Source organism: Equus caballus, chromosome X (assembly GCF_041296265.1).
Source record: "Equus caballus isolate H_3958 breed thoroughbred chromosome X, TB-T2T, whole genome shotgun sequence".
NCBI classification, from domain to species: domain Eukaryota; kingdom Metazoa; phylum Chordata; class Mammalia; order Perissodactyla; family Equidae; genus Equus; species Equus caballus.
Genome location: NC_091715.1, coordinates 104,356,565 through 104,374,040, shown reverse-complemented (window position 1 = coordinate 104,374,040; position 17,476 = coordinate 104,356,565). Strand labels below are relative to the sequence as shown.

Genomic DNA, 17,476 nt, shown 5'->3' with positions numbered 1-17,476 from the left:
TCTTTGTTCAGAGGAAGCGTGAGGGGTGGAATTGGAGGTGGGGGATGGTGTGCAATGAACAGTAAAGGAGGAGGAGTTTATCAACTGAGAAGTCTTTGCTCTATTTTGTAGAGCAATTGTGAGAGTGAGGTGAATATGTTATGGCCTTTTCACGGTAGAAAAACACTCAACTAACTCTAGATTTATTTATCGTATGGATTAATTCTTTTCCAATCATGCTTCCCAAAGTCTTATCAGCCAAAAAGGGAAACACACACATGTGTTAACAAATGGAGACTTGGACACAGGTGCTGCAACAGAGAGCTGTCTTTACTAAGTAGAGCACAAGGCCTTGTCTAATGTACAGTGCCCTCTAGCAGAAGCAGTGCTTACAGAAGCATAGCAACATTTGTCACTACAAATCTGCTCAAGGTTACAGACTGCTTTCAAGGAGTCACGTCCAGTACATAGTGTGGGGCCCCAAACAGCCCAGTACAAGCCATTTGAAAAGAGAAACTTCTTTTACAGATGCATATTTTACAGATGATCTCTCTTTTCCAGGGTTTAATTTCCACTACTTGGCAGCAAGAACACTTTCACAAGTGAAAATGAGCAAACTTTCTACACACCCTACAGATAAACAAAAAAATTTTTAAGAGATACACATAGAATTGCTCATTTAACAATTCGTTGTTACCACTGTTTTAGTTTTAATACATTTCAGGACTTTCTCATGCAGTAGTTACAATGATCTCAGGGGATAAGACAACTTCTAAGTGGGGAGTGAACCTCTTAAGACTTCTAAGCATTTTATTTTAGAGATTATGTATTCAGGGAAAAAAATCAGCATTGAAATATGCTAAAAAATAAAAACAAAAACACCACACAAGTAGCATTGGGGAAGTTATAACTCTGTAATTATCATTTAGAGAACTGGTGAAACAGAATGGAAGGAAAGGTAGAAAGTTTCAATAGAGTGGAAAAATATTATTCCAATGTATCAACAGCTCTGACTCTTCATTTTCTTCCTTTCTTTCTGCTCCCAAAAAGAAAGAAGTTATGTGGGAAGCTTCATCATTAGAAGTTGGATCTGTAAGATACAGTAAAATAAACTATCATGCATCTTTCCCATTATTCTTTTCACCTTTCCTCCAAACAAATCAAAACAAAACCCAAACCCAAAATCATGGTATAAGTGCAGGAGTCCATAAAATTGCAGTTTTACCAGGTAAATTATGAGTTGTTAATTTTATAGAGGAATTCTTTACAAAATAATTTACCACAGGGTTATTCCAAGTAGTATTCTTCCCTTATTAATTTCAGCTTTTCATTTAATTTTAAAAAATTGATCTTTACAAACCTTGTCAGGAACACATCTGTAACATAAACTCTACCTCTACGAACAACACTATTTCTATGTGTTGAAATACAGTTTATCTTTTAACTATATTGTACTTTTAAAAATAAAAGGTATATCTATACATATCTCTATCTACTTAACTGAAAAAGATACAACCCAGGTGTCCACAGTTATAAGAGAAACTACACACATACATACTAATTAATTTGATTGGGATCTCATGGGCTTTGGCTCTATCCTCTTTCTCAAAAGGGTAAGGGAATAGGGTGCAATATTTTTCCCATTAATATGGTTTCCCCCCTTCGCCTGTCTATTATATTTTGCTATTTGACAGCTAAGCAGCAAAATGCAACATTTAGGGTTTTGGGGCTTCTTACAGATTCATTAGATAGAATTTTAATTTGCCCCCGGAAGGAATGCCTGTGAGGACAGATCCCATTACGCTCAGCTGCACAGGGTGTGGGTGTTGAAGGGAACCTTGGAGAGAGGGAGTGGTCCCTGTCTCCTGCATACTACACTGACTGTGCTTATACTGGCAAAGCCTAGTGGAGAGTTGAGGCAACCATCCAGATAATTCCAGCTGAAAACCTGCTGTGGAAGAAAAAAGGTCTGAATTATCCTGGTTTGCCCTACATATACATTAATCATATGCACTGGTGTTAGTACATCAAAATTTTCCCTGGGTAGACACAGCCCAAGTGTCCCAAAGAAAACACAAGCCATTTGCTTGGGCCCTGAATTTCGTGTTCCATTTCACTTGGTGAAAAACCAAGTGGAAGTTTTCAGATGTGAAGCCCACATTTCAGTTTTTGGGATGGTGATCAGTGGCTGGGCAGCAACCTCAATGTTTGAAAGCAGCTGGGGAGGTGCCTCTAAGAGCTGCTTGGCCCTAAGGAAAAGAAGGAGAGATTGTGCCCTAGCTTCCATATTCTGGCACTCTCTCTGTTTTTCTCTCTCTGTTTTTCTCTTTTTCTCCTCTCCTTTGCTCCTGTCTACCTTTCTTTTTTCTTCTTCTGTCCTGTCTCTCTCTTGTCCTTTTACTTCCTCTTTGCTTTCTTTCTCACTCTCTCTTTCTGCCTTTCCCTCTCTTATTCTCTCTTCCTTTCTTACCTATCTTGCTTTGCCCTCGTCCTCCCTCCCTTCCTAAGTCTCTTTTTTTTCTTTCTCTTCATCATTTGGAAAAAGCAATGACCTAGCCATCATGGAAAATATAAGTAAATTAGCAAGAGGCCAAACAGGTAGAGTTAATATTTTTCATTTGCTAATCTTTAGCCAGGGAGTTGTTTCTGGTTTCTATGTAGCAAGTGCTCAAAATAATTTCCTCCTTACCCCAGGGTTGCACGTCTGTATCCAATGACTGTGCACTGGAGCCTGATCCACTAGGACCATGTCTTGTTTTTGTATGGCCTGTGAGCAAGAACCATTTTTTTTAAACATTTTGAAAGGGTTGTAAAAAGGAAAAAAATAAGACTATGATACAACAGAGACCATATATGACCCACAAATCCTAAAATATTTACTATCTGGACCTTTATAGAGAAAGTTTGCCCCCTCTGAATTAGAAACCAATCAGGGTGTTTAGGTTTGGAAAAGTTCCAAATAAGCTAAGCAGAAACAGGTATCAAGTTAAGACATTGCTGGTCCACAGCTAGTGTAGTCTCTGACAGGCAGTGGTGTTTGCCATGGTAGGGCTGTGGTTTTGTGGCAGACATTTTAGAAACCTTCAGAAACTGTTTTAAAAAGCAGGTTACCACGAAGAGATAAAGAAACGTTTTTCAAAAAAATCCCTAAATCCACAGCACATACGAATACTCGTTAAAACTTGCCCTGACTTGTTCAGGCACATTTAGCAACTGAGTAGCAGGAATCCCTTAAAAGATGGTCTTTTTCCCATAAGAATATAAAATATTGCTTATGTGAAAGGTTATTAAGTTATTTTTTTGCAAATTTTGGTTTCAAGTAATTTATGAGGACAAAAAAGATTAAAAGAAGTTGTGCCTTATAGCCTTCTTCTTCTCTAGACAAGGCTGTGAAACCACACCAGGTGATCAGACAAAAAACAAAGCTAATTACATTTAACCTACGTGTGATATTCACAATTTGGTAAAGGAAAAATTCCCCTGAACATAGTTTTGATAGGGGTGCTTAAGCTGGTATAAATTCATTTTTCATATTATAAGTGCAACTGCAAAGAAACTTTCCCTTTTGTCTCTACTGGGAGTTGACGGAGAGTTAGGAAAATATTCCAGAAGAAAATGCATTGTGACTGGCCCTCCTTGGGATGTGTACCTATTAAAGAAATGAATAAAAGTCATGCCAGTAGCACAAGTTTTTGTAGCCAACAAGGAGAATGACTACCTAAAACCATATTAAAAGCAAAGCAAATTCAATTTTAAAGTCCCTTTCAGGGGCAGTTGTATAAACCAAAATTCCAGGGCATTTAGAAAAGTAGGATTAGATCTACAAAAGTGACTTGAAAATAGGACACATTAACAAAGCAAAAAAGTAAACTGAAGGAAGCAGTAAAGCAACAAAATAGAAGCAGGAAGAATGGCAGCCCGACGAAATTGCTTCTAATGAGATGTATATCCTTTTTTAAAAGAACTCAGTATTCTCCTAAATCGCAGGCTCTGAATATGCTACAGATGTAGGCAGAAGGGCAAAGGAGAAAAATGACTATATTCATGACTTTCCCTCTGGTCTTTCTACTGCCTACTAACCATCCGATTTATCAAACTAATCAATTAGCTACTGGTAAATTATTTTTTGTGTTGACACTTCCACTTATGTCAGGGTCATTATTAGGGGCAGTTAGCATATTAAAAAAGTTGAAAGACAAATACTTAGCCTGTAGACAAAGGCATCATTTATCACTTTACCAGGTTAAAATAATAGTAGTTTGATATACTTATACCTACAGCTATGTACATGCACTATCAGTTAAACAGACAAATCATTAGGGTGAGACAGGATGCATCAAAACAGACAATACTCCATTAATTTTGGGTGAACGTTAGCTAATCGATCAACAATGATATTTATAAAACCTATGGGTTAATATATCAAGAATTAAAATTAAGACAATTTCTGACAATGATTGAGATGGATCTCTTCCTATGACTGGTGTGGAGAAACCAGAAAAAATAATACAGTTTTCCTATGTATCAAAAAAATGTATTATTCAGCAGTATATATTTGGGAAAAAATATTAGGCCTCTGGTATAACTAGAGGCTCACAGTGCAGTGCTTCATAATGTAGTCTCACTAAAAACTTTCTGCATTTTAAATAATGATGCTTAATACTAATGTATCGAAAGAGTTATACAGGTTGAAAACCTGGCTCTTTATCTTGGCTGATGTTGCTAAAGCTTTTGGGTCTCGATTCTGCCTGCAGCAGATGTAAGATTCTGTCTGTGTTGTCTGCCACAGAGATTGAGGGTACAATATTTTTATTTAGCCAGGCGTGTGTGTGTGGGGGGTGCTTTCTAAACAGTATGTGATATTATTTGCCCTACAAAAAACTTCCCTGCCCCCTCCACATGCAAGTCCCTAGCTTGACAATTCATAGATAGTTTGCTAGGCTAAATTTTGATGGCAAGAGTTTTGCTCTTTATTGATTAGTTTAAGGGTCCTAATTAATTCTGATCAATAGGTCAATCAACAGTTAACATGGATTCACTGAGACCTTGTGAGTGTAGGGAATTATATTTATTTACAGCTTTGAGTTTGAAGGCTATATTGCTGGTAGTGAACCTTTTGCTGTTCCTATTGCATTTCACCTGTGAGTGGGAGGAAAAGCATGATAGTGGGCAGGACCTACTCTGGAATGTTGTCCACATCTTTCAATTATTTCTCTTCTCTCTTCACCTCTTCACCAAGAGGAGAGGTAGGCAATGGAATACATTCAGAGAATATTAAAAGAAAGGTAATGCGGAGAGCAGCAAAGAAAGTGTGCAAAATATCCTTCCCTTCCTCTTTTTTCCCTTAACCTCACGCCCTAGAAACAAACTTGTAGATATAACTAATTCCAATCAGTGCTATCTTAGTAAATGTGGAACAAGACTATTGTTCCTTATATGGTCTTTTCTGTGGTTCCTTTGGTACTTAACGACAATTTTATCCTGGTCTTCTACTCTTGCTTTTTTTTAAGTTGCTTGTTCTTTGTGCCAAATTCTAGACAACGGATTCTTCCTTTATCTCAAACTTTGATGAGAAAGCTCAGTCCATTGACCTCAGTCCATTTCTGGGCATAATGAGTACGGGTCCCTCTCTCTTGACTCTAACATGAAGAAGATGGTGGGCATATCTAATTTTATTCCATGTGAATAAACTGCACACAATGTGTTAAATTCCCATGGTTATGCATGTCACCCCTGCCTCACACTTTTTAGGTCACAGACATCAGATTGCCTTGAAAAGGATTTTATTACTCCCCAAGGATAATTTACTTGAATGGTGTCCAATATGTCCTGTTATTAGAGGAACTATTGGCAATGAGTACTTACAGATCCATGTACAAAAACGTTTTTTGCATGCCTCACTTCAGAAGTGACTAGGGATCATCTGACACCAGATGTATTCTCCAGTCATTTGTCATTTGATTGTCAGCACAATCACATGGCTAGTTCTAAGCATTAAAGAACTGAAGATTAGACTAGTAAGGAAAGTCTAGCAAATGCAAGAATGTAATCAGACATTATAATTTTTCCTCTAAATTACTGAAGGAGTCCTAGAATTTCTAAGTGAGAGAAACTCACAGAAAATTGAGCATGAAAACAAATGGAAAGATGATTTGATACTCGAGGCCAAAATCATAAATACGATTTCAACAGACATGGCTGAACAACCATAAGCATGATAATATTATTAGTTCACTAGTGTATTTCTCTGGTGCAATAATGCATGAATATCTTATATAAAACCCCATAGTCTTCCTATGAATAGAAGGGGAAATTGAGATAAAAGCCTTTGAAGGAATTTTTTCTCTTCCAAGTCCACATAGACATCTACAGATTTTTTTAAAGCTTCAGTCAGAAGTGGTTCCGTTTATAATTGTTAATGAATATTGCAAACGCACTTTAAAGCACATTGCTTGCTTTCTTTTAAAGGCAAACAGAAGCTGCAGGATTGGGTTGTTTCTACTTTCAGTCTTAGAATGCTGTTTTCTCAATCTGATCAGTCGCCCTCAGCCCAATTCAATAACCTTTTTTTAATCTCTGCAGAAACACCGAGATAAGATGGGCTCGAGTCTAAATGGTACTCATCCAAAAATGTCCTCAATCTCAGGATCTCAATTGCACAGCTGGGTTCTGTTGGTCACATGTCAGCTTCAGAGCACATCTGTTCATTCCTCAAGGATCCACTAGGCCCCATGAACACAATGTGCTCTGTGTAGAGTACTTTACACCGCAAAACCCAGCAGCTGCAGGGGTGAGAAAATCTCTACTTCTCAAGTTTGTGTCTCTAGGCAGTTTGAGTAGGGTGTTTTCTATCTGGCTTTCTTTTGGTTGCCTGTCACTTCTGACATTCAGACGCCTGTTGGCAACAAAGTTGCTTTTGCTATTCTCAGGACAGATGTTTCTAGCCTGGGAAGAGACGGACCAAACTTTTACTGGAAAGTAGGAACTCTTGCCACATTCAGGCACCAAACCTGAGAAAACATAAGACAGATCCTGGCCACAGGCTCAAGAATGGAAAGGTAGGTCACTGCCAGGAAAATAATGTCCAGATCTGAAGACTTTTAGTTTCAGCATTTAGGAAAAATATTTGTGTCAAATCTTCCCATCTCTGCTGGTTCACAATGGGCAAAAGACACTTTCTTAGTAGGGAATGTGAGAAGGGTACAGACACCTCCACCTCACTTTGAAAGTGACATCTTTGTACTGAAGCCTTTTGAGAACTTCTGGTCATATGAAATAGAGAGAGAGACAGAAGGAGAGAGAGAGAAGCTGAGGGGAGACCCATTCATGTACTTTTGAAACTGTATGCATTGGAAAGGTTTGTATGTTAATGAGGTTGAGTTGGAATACCATGAGAGTGGTGCAAAGAAAATGAAGATACATCAAAAGTGAAGACGTTAACCATGAATGACTTTACGTCACAGTCTTCATTAACCTGATTCATAGCAAATTATTGTAGATCAAGAATGATATTATGAAGTCTGCTTTTACAATCCTCAAAGGCCTCATTGCTAGTTTTTGGAGGAAGGAGTAGTCTTGGGTCAACATGTTTAAATGAGATGTGAGGGACAAACATAGCTTATAATATTGTAACTAGGTTTTTTTTCTCCCCCGCAGGAATGTGTCTATATTTATATAGCATAACCTGTTAAATCTGAACCAATGGCTGCAAATACAGACCACAGAAGCTTCTTTAATAACACACATACACCAAGTCCAAAATGCTCTACTCTGTCATTCATGTGTAAATCAAGTATATTATTCATATACTTCATCAACTTCCTGAATGCGTGCTAAAAATGCCAAGGAAAAACTCGTTAATCGTGACATGGTGACTGCTCAGCCAGCTCTGAAATGTTGATGGAAAAGAAAAATTGTCAAAGGGCCTTTATAAGAACTTCTGCAGGTTACACTCGCAAATCGGAATTCAGAGAACATGAATTTCCTCGCTCAGGAAGGAAGGATTAAAATCAAACACCCTCCAGTGGTTGCATCTAAAAACTGCATAGTTGCCCCAAATGGCTTACGTGTAAAAGGAGTCTTCCTGTGTACCATTGAATACCCAGGATCCAAGTCCCAGGTCAGTCTGATGGTTGTATAATCTCAAAAAGATTACAATGAACTTCTATGGACTATAAAACCTCAGTCCATCCTGATGACATCTTCTTGGGTGTTTCTACAGTAAGTTCTTCAAATGCCAGGGTATACTAGGTGACAACCTCCTATCATCTCTTATGCAGTCTGTTATAGTCTTCAACTAAAATCTTGTAGTTTTGAACTAGGAAATATGGCTTGTATAATCCTCACAGCCCATGGTCAAGGAGGCTATTCAGACCTGTCCATGATACACTCAAACAACTAACCGATTTCAATCAATTTAGCCAAATAACTAGCTGACTCAATAAGGTATAAAATATTTTACCACCTGTTTGACTAAATTAACACAGCAGGTTGGTGCAATTGACATGTCAAGTCATCAAAATGGACCATCATCTGAGAGCACTAACAGGACACAATTTGGGGTTGCATCTCTCTTGCCCTCGTTCTCTCTGGGTCTCACTCTCACCCATGCACGATATCTGCGTCTTTACACAATAAGCAAATGTCATCTACTGAGTCTCAAGTAAATTGGATCTCCTGTGTTCCGTGTTGTCACCATTTCCCTTTCTAATGTGCACAATGGCGAAGCACAGTTTCCAAGTTCAGAAGAAAGATAATGTTTAAATGTTCAGACATGAAGGCTGACATTTTTCAGTCACTTAGTGAAGTTGATAAAGACTGCTTATTGTGGTGCTAACAATTTTGGAACACAGGAAGGCAGAAAGGCCGGCACCACATTGAGTCCTACTGCAGATGACTTGAGATAGAATAGAAATTCCACTTTGGTAATGATATCACTTTAATACAATTTAGGATACTATCACTCTAAAGATTGATTTTGCAAAATTTCTACGTTTACCAAGATGTTCTTGGCAAAAATATACAAATTCCATATTAATCTAATGAATTAAGCCAAAAAAATACTAAAGAAGTATTTTTAAATTTTCATCAATGATTGATCAACTCCTCATAGGTATTCTTTCTAATATTTGAAGAAATAAAAGTAATATACTCATTAGCCTGTTTTAAGGGCTGAGACTATTCCTATGAATTACTCACTTTCCTTTTTCTTTCAGTAGAAAGCTCCTTTTTAGCTTTCACATTCACCTTGTTAAAGAAAAATGCCTTTCAGATACTATCATGCAAAAATTTTAATCCTTACGTATTTCATCCTCATTATTTCCTCCTGTCTTAAACCAACACTGTTCAAGCAAAATCAACAAGCATATATGAAGCATCCAATGAGCTCAAGTATTCTGCTAGATGATGACAGGGGCATGAGGATAAATGAGATATAGTCCTTGCTCTCATGAAGCTTACAATTTTACTGACTAGACAAAACATAAACAGATGGAAAACTACCTAAAATAATAAAACTATACAAAATATTACAGGAGTGCAAAATTTATAGTCAAACAAGTGATTAAGCACCATGAACTCAAGGGCCGGAGAAATTATTGTGACTTTTCACAGAGGCAGTGTTATGGAGAAGGATAAATAGGATTTGTAAAGTTATAAAAGACTAACATTCACAAAAGCACTGCAGGGGCACACAATGTATATCAAAGGCACAATTTGGCTAGAGTGGAAGGCACAAGTAGGGCTAATGTTAGGAGACAAGTTTAGGGGATAAATCTAGGCTTGCACCAGACTGCAGAAGTGTTTAGTTAAGGGTTATGGATTTTACCCTATAGGAAATGGTGAACAATTTAAGGTTGCTGAATAAGGGAGTGACATAATAAAGGAGGTATAACATATTAGTGGGACTAGATGGATGAGAGGAAAAATAGGGAAAGCAGAGAGTAACCCATATTGCAGGAATGTGGTGATTAGGATCTATACGAGAATGGCGGACGTGAGAATGGAAAAGATACAATGGACACTGGATTTGGGAGAGAGAGACAGAAGAATAAAAAATGACTCTGAGGTATCAGCACGTTCCTTGGGGCTCGATCAAGGTACAAGGGGTATTTCAAGTCATGAAAATGAAGGAAATTACAGAAAAGAAAGAGTGGAGGACCATGGGAAAAAGTTTGGGGAATTTTTTCATTTGTGGTGCAGGGAAGTAATGGACCAGGAAACATTGCCTTTTTTGTTCCTTTCTATGCACATGTAAGTGTGCATACTCACATACACACACAAACATACATAGACACACATTCACTCTGAGAAAAGAGACAAATAGCAAAAACTCAGTTGTTTCAATTTGTGTCCTGTCAGTTTAATGACCAGGGTGGACTCCTGATAATCTGAATAAATGTTATTGAGGAATAGTGTGATATAGCCAAGTGCAAACTACAGTCAAACAGATCTAGCTTCTAATCCCCAGCCCTGCCATTTGCCAGCTGTCTGACCTTGGACTTGTTTGAGGCCTTATTTCCTCATCTGTAAATGTCTCCACTGCTCTCTCTCCGCATAGGAATTTTTTATTGTAAAGATGAAATGAAATATTGTATGTGAAACATTTTAAATGCTGCGAAATATTGAAAAGATAAGCTTTTTACTTTTATCAAATGTGTATAAATTACCAAATTCTAATTTGTGGTCACAGTTTAATCTCCCCCTGCCCCCAAGGATACTAACATAGACACATATGCAAACTAATTGTAGCACTTTTATTTTCCCTCAATGGCATTTTAAGCCCTTTGAGGGCAGGGACCATATCTTAGGCTTTCCTGTATTCTCCTTACACTTTACTCTGTATAGCACTCTGAACATTTATAGGAAGAAAGTATATATTTTTACTTGAACCTGAATTTATTCTGAAAGCTCAAATATAGCTTTCAATATGTAGCATAATTTAAAAGTAGCATTCAAGCCCACATAGTCCAGAACCTCTTAAATACACAGTAAAAGTGCTATACCCAACGGCCTCACATACCTATTTAAGTGGATTTTTTCCTATAAATCTGGAAATGAGTAACAAGGCATAAATTCAGAGTTATTAGCGACAACGATTGTAGGTAAAACCAGAAGCACAATGACAGACCAGCTTTGGAACTGAATTGCATTGAAATGACTGACTTATACAGATTACTTTTTAAAGGATCATCATTTTCTTGGAACACTAACGCAATATATTAAAAAATACTATTAAGGCACAATTTTAAAACCATAACTAAATTTTAAGTGAGCGTGCCTTTCAAAGAATTTGGATATTAGAAAGTCAGAACACAGACATTCAGGAGAAATTTGAATTTAATAAGATCTCCTGTGAGAAACAACTATCTAAATACATGGCTCTGACGTTTGAAGCCTCCATATCACTTCCTAAAAGAAACCAAACTTTTTAAACAGAAAACTTGAAAGTACTTACTTCCACTTGGAATCAAGTCCCTTTCTGGGATGAAGAGTTTATATCCATAGTGTTTTTCCAGGACGTCTGGCAGTATTTCAAGAGCAAACTGCTCTTCTTCAGGATTGTCACGGTCTAAAGTATCTTGGTCCACTTTGGTGTAAGAAAGATAGGCATCATATTCCTTGTTGTCTTAAATATAAAGAACAACAAAAGTGTTGTACGTATTAGCAGGTTCTCTTTAAGTACTAGAAGTCTAAAACCACTAACAGGCTGTAATAAGCACTATAATTAATGACTATTGTTAATAATTGGAAAAAATAAGTGACATGCCATGTTATAAGAAATATAGTACATTTCAAAATAACCTAGTCATATGATATGAACTGAAACTGTTGTGCAATGAGCAACCTATAGCAAGGACAGAATAAAAGAAAGAATTATTATTTGTGACTTTTGGTGACTATACATATTTGTGATATTCAATGATGTGTGAACGATTAGCTCAGTGTGTTTGAATGCAGGACTAAATAGACCAAAATCATGGATTTGAACTCTTTCTGTGCCAGTTGGCTTGGCTCTGTCACTTCGTCACAGACTATACCTTGTTTGCACAAATATGTGCAGAGATCCAAGAGGGGCTGGGCCTTAAAGTGTGGAACATCGAAATAATCCAGACTCACTCCTGGAGACACCACTCATCGCACATGCCATACTTCCAGTTGGTTAGTGTCATCATCTTCATATACAAAAAGCAGTTCATTACCAAATATTAGAGACAGCAGCTGGGTTTTATACAAGTGCATTGCCTGTTATTCTTGTTCAATCCATGGCCAACTAATTTGACACAAGCTTCCAAAAGAAGCCTTTGTTTCAAAATATACATCTTTCCAGTATTGCCAAATTAGGTTTTCCCTTCACACATTTAGTCAGAGTTAACTGTGCTTTGAGAATGTATTTTTTCCTCCTTTGCTGTATTGGCTCAGCGCCGGCATCTCCAAAAAGAAAATGTGCATATATATGCATTTTTCCTGAAAAATATTAATGAATACAGCTACTCAAGGTATTAGTCCCCATTGGTTTTAGATGGGCCACATCGGAAAAGTTATAGTGGTTTTAAAAATTCGTTATTTACAGAAAAATTATTTTTAAAAGTTAGTGTAGTGAGCATAGACTCATACGTAATAAATACTATTAAATGCATACTATTAATAAACACTATTCGTATTTATTCAACCTAGTTATTTCAAATAATAATTTTAAAAGACAGGTAAACATTTCAGGATTTGTTTCTAAAACACATCAATATTTTCCATTAAGAGACCTGATTAGAATATAGCTAAAAGCTGACCAAAAGGTAATTTACAGAAAGAAGCAGGCACACACTTACCTATACCATTAATGATTTGGTTCTACCTGCTGAAGGAGGAATAAATGATAGGCATATAAAGAGATATAAATACCCTATGGTAGGAGTAGGCAGGACCCCGGACTGTCTGGAGATATCTGAAGCAGGATTATATTGTTCAAATTCTAGTTAGATTCTAGTCTTTACCACCCCGACACGAAAGAAACCCTGGTTTTTATGTTAAGATGGTGTCTGAAGCCAGGAGGCTTCTCTTTAGCATGTCCTCTGGCTGGAAAAGGGTTCCATAAACCTTGGTCGGGTTACTTGATTGCCTAGAAGCAGATGCACATGAAGGACTGCCCTTGATAGTTGAGACCATTTGGCTTACAAAAGGGGCACATTCCACTGTTATGCATAAAACGCCACGTGGAAGCGAGAATATTCATAAGCAATGCTAATGTAAGAACCTCCTGGTAATCTTAGCACCTCTGCCCCGTTCCAATCACGCTCAGGATGCACCTGCAGGTCCTTGACTTTATCCAGTTATGATTACTCACTTGGGACTAAGAGCTGCTGATAATACACAGCTGGAAGAATAAAAGAGGCCAAAGGACAAATAGCTCCATTCCTGTGAGCAGAATGCATTTCATTGTTCTTGGTGGACGGTGTTGCCGCCTCAAACTTCATAATGTCAGACTAGACCCTCGTTTCCTTTGACATTGATAAGTTTTATACCTCACAAACCTCCCTAAATTCAACTACCTATTAATTCAGTCAACAATGATTTGTTGAGAATCTACTATGAGCTTGCCATCTGCAGTGACTACCTGACATGTTCACCCATCTGACCTGGCCTTCTGGACTCTTGCCCCATTGCTTGTCCTGACTATGACTGTATGCCTTCCAATCATGCCTAAACTCACATATTCCCGGTCCTATCCTTACTTGCTTCACCTATATCCTAATATAGGTGACGCTACAAAGACCATCCTCTAGAAAAATATTGCCTATTTGCATATCACAAATCAGATTATGACAAGGAACATGGATGTGTTTGAAATGTGTTAACACCCAAAACATGTGGATAATAAATTTTACCTAACATTCTAGAGGCACATCATTTTTGGAAAACAGTTGCCTCTGATTTTAGCCATATCCCTTTAAGATGAACTAAAGGTGAAGAGCTTATGGTGGCTGGCCAAAGCAGGAAGAAAGCTCTCAAAGCCACCATGTCAGACGTCCCAAAAGCTCTAGGATGCCAGCTAGTGAGCAAGCAGTGACGCAGATGCCACAGCTTAAAAAATGCACTTCAGCCTTATGTAGACAGCCAAGAAAACCTCATGAATAGCCACAGCTGTTGCTCACAAAGAGGAGCAAGATGGATAGAGCAAAATCAACAACATGATGCAAATAAGGTTAACACCACGCCTGAAAATTGTTTTAAAACCAAATGGTAATTCAGCGACACCACTTTTCTAGGCAAGGCTAATGAGCCTTCCTCTGTGTTAAATCCTCTGACTAAGCTCATCTGAGGAACAGGAAAATAGAGCACAATGCAGACAGAGCATTATAAGAGCACTTGCATGAGGGTCACCATAGCTATGCTGTTCCAAATGAAGAGAGAACTTATGAGAAAGCGAACCAAACTGTCTGTGGAAGAATTTTTCTGTTGTCACACCTGTGCTTCCCCATTTTTAAATCTCATTTTAATCCTGTTCACTATCAGGAAGCTGCTCCTGTTTACAACCCAGTTCTTCTGGGGCTATGCTAAGAACAGTGCTAAATCCTTAGCTTCTAAAGGCGAAAACTGTGCAAAATTGTTGATTATTATATCTCTAGTGCCTACTATAGTATCTGTGTCTCTGTGTGTGTGTAGTGTTGATCCAGATGAATATAACTAAATACGTCATGCCTAGTGCCTGCCACATAATAGACATTTAATAAGTACTTAATGACTGAATAACCCAAATATCGAATAAATGAAGCAATCATTGTTTGGTGGATTGAAATGAATTATATCGAAAAATGGCTAGGAAGTCAAATTTGTTGGCTAGATTTTATTTTATAAAAAATAAGGCATCTTTATAAGAACTTTCAGGAAATGCTACTATAGATATAAATCAAAGAAAAAACATGAACAAAAAGTATACGGCTAAAACGAAGTTGCGTCTATGAGATGCCAATATATTTAAATGAAGAAATGAAAAATTCAGTAGGTTATCTTGCTGACATTTGGCAGTATGAAATTGGATATTTCTAAAAGGGCTTTAATATTCATTTATTCATCCTCACTACATACCTCCTGTCTTTTTAGTATTCCATTCAGTTAGTACGGAGATTGTATGTTTAAGGTTCAAGTTTCCATGTAGAAATATGAAATATTTTAACTTTCTTTCCTAATGAGAAGCCTTGAATTCCCTCACACCACATTGCATTTTTACCCCAAAACAACTGCTTTGAAATCAATACATACAATTCTCAAATCAAAAGGCTCCAGATTAGTTGTCATATTTGATCACACAGGCTACATTGGAGATACAGATCCAAAATGGACTCTCTGATCCTGGAATGTCCTATGATATTAGCATGAATTTAATCTTACAAATCTGTACTACAACTAATCAGTTAATCTGGATTATTGAGTATGGGTGATGAAAGTAATTAATTATTGCAGAGTAACTGAAATTGTATCATCTCTTACAGAGAATATTAACAAATTGCTTCTAATCAAGACTCAAAACAAATGAATCACAGGAGCCCCCCTTTCATGTTCTTTCACATGGACAATGCATCTTTTACATTCTCAATTGGATACTTTAGCCACTTCTTGGCACCGGGCAACCAGTGACATTTTCCTCAACACTATATTTCATCTAATTGTTTTATATGCACAGGTAAGAAGTCATATTTTTCTACATTAATTGTTGTATATAGAAACTAGGGATAATTGACCACGTTTTCATATATTTTTTTGGAGCATATAATTATGGCCAGGAAAGGCCCTAATTTCTCATTTTGAAGAAATGTTTGAATAAGGGTCTTTAATACTTTTAAATGGGCTGCTATAATAGTTGGGTAAATACACTCCTTTGATAATAAGCATGCATATGTACTCATCAAACAGCATTTCTCTAATTTACTGTGAAAACATAAAAATCAATTAAAACACACTCATATCATTGCTTATATAACAGTAACAATAAGACCAAAATCAAAGATTTCTTTAAAATTTTGATGTTATAGTCACCGATCTGCCTTTCTACTATCACTATAAAAAGAAAATAAAATAATGAACCTCTCCTTTGAGGTAAGACCATGATCTCAAACAAACCAAGCAAAAGCTCTAACTTTCATTATTTCAATACAATGAAAGCTAATATTTACCTTTTGACCCCTTTTTCTTTACCTTTTGAACCCCTTCACCCATTTCTCCCACCCTAAATCTGCCTTTTTAAAGTAATGACTTACGATTGGACATTTTTTCCATCTTGGTTTACCTAAGGCATTCCACACACGTTTCCAAGGCTTACAGTAGTCTGTGGGTGAGGACTTTATGTATAAGGAATCACATGTCATGATTTTTTATTTGTATTGATTGGAAATATGGTAATGTGTTTTGAAAAAATTAAATCATTTTTGGATGTTCAAAGAAATAAGGCTCAATACAATGCTTTATTGATATTTCATTCATAAGATTTCCAAGGACCATAAAGGGCTAACGCAAAAGAATTATAAGCCACATTCTGAACTTCTATCCTTTCAGGTCACTTTTGAGAATGATGCTATAATCATCCAAAATGTATGGGTCCAGATGTACTGTGATCTTTAAAAATAGTGTTTTCATAGCTTTTAATTTGTTTCTTGCATGATTTGTCTGTGTTTGGGTTTTTTTTTTTTTTTGATGCCTGGGGTGGCTAAAAATGATCTGTACCTAAATTTGAATTTTCTGGAGGAAAAAAATGGAATTTATTCTTAATTTGTTTCTTAGTAAAAGAAAGGACTTTGACAGCAATTGTTTTATCTCTTGACCAACTAATGTCTCCTTGTTAAACTTTTTATTTGGAAATAATTTCAAGCATACAGGAACATTACAAAAATAAAACTATTTCAAAAACACCTATATATTCTTTACCCAGATTCACCCATTGTTAATATTTTCTCCCCTTTGCTGTTTCTTGATAAATAAAATTTTTCTGAACTATTTAAGGATAAGTTGCATTAGGCATAGCTGTTTAACTCTACATATTTCAGCATGTATCTACTAAGAACAGGGATATTCTCTTACATAATCACAAATTCATGCCTTTTAATTGAATGGTAAGAGACAACTTACCATCAGTAGTTTCATCACCTCCAAAATGCTGTCGGTAGAAGAGCATCAGTTCAATGTTGTAGCATTTGTAGACGACCACGAGCAGTACAAGGAGGAGGAATATTGCTCCCAGGCCTCCTGCAAGCTCAATTTTGTAGATTAAGTCTGGAACAAACAGAATAAACAGGAAAAGGCAATTAAGACAGTAACACTTGGGATCTTCCCATACTTCTAGACTGTAAGATGTACAACTCATTCTGCTTTTCTTTCCAGAAGATTCTTGCTTAATGCAGTAAGTAGCTTTGTTCTTGATACATTTGTGTAAATCAAATTCTTATAACATTAACTCTCTTCTAAAGATTCCAGTAATTTTACTATTGAAAGTGGTAAGTCTGTCTGAGAA

General features: G+C 36.8%; 1 protein-coding gene across 1 annotated transcript in view; it reads right to left on the bottom strand.

Moving 5' to 3' along the window:
- IL1RAPL2 (interleukin 1 receptor accessory protein like 2) overlaps window positions 1-17,476 on the bottom strand; it is a 969,995-nt gene that overhangs the window by 3,420 nt on the left and 949,099 nt on the right. The window contains exons 10-11 of the mRNA XM_023633573.2: window positions 17,095-17,238; window positions 11,435-11,605 (exon numbers count right to left, since the gene is read on the bottom strand). Of these exons, the coding sequence (XP_023489341.1) occupies window positions 11,435-11,605; window positions 17,095-17,238 (315 nt within the window). The remainder of the gene's footprint in view (window positions 1-11,434; window positions 11,606-17,094; window positions 17,239-17,476) is intronic.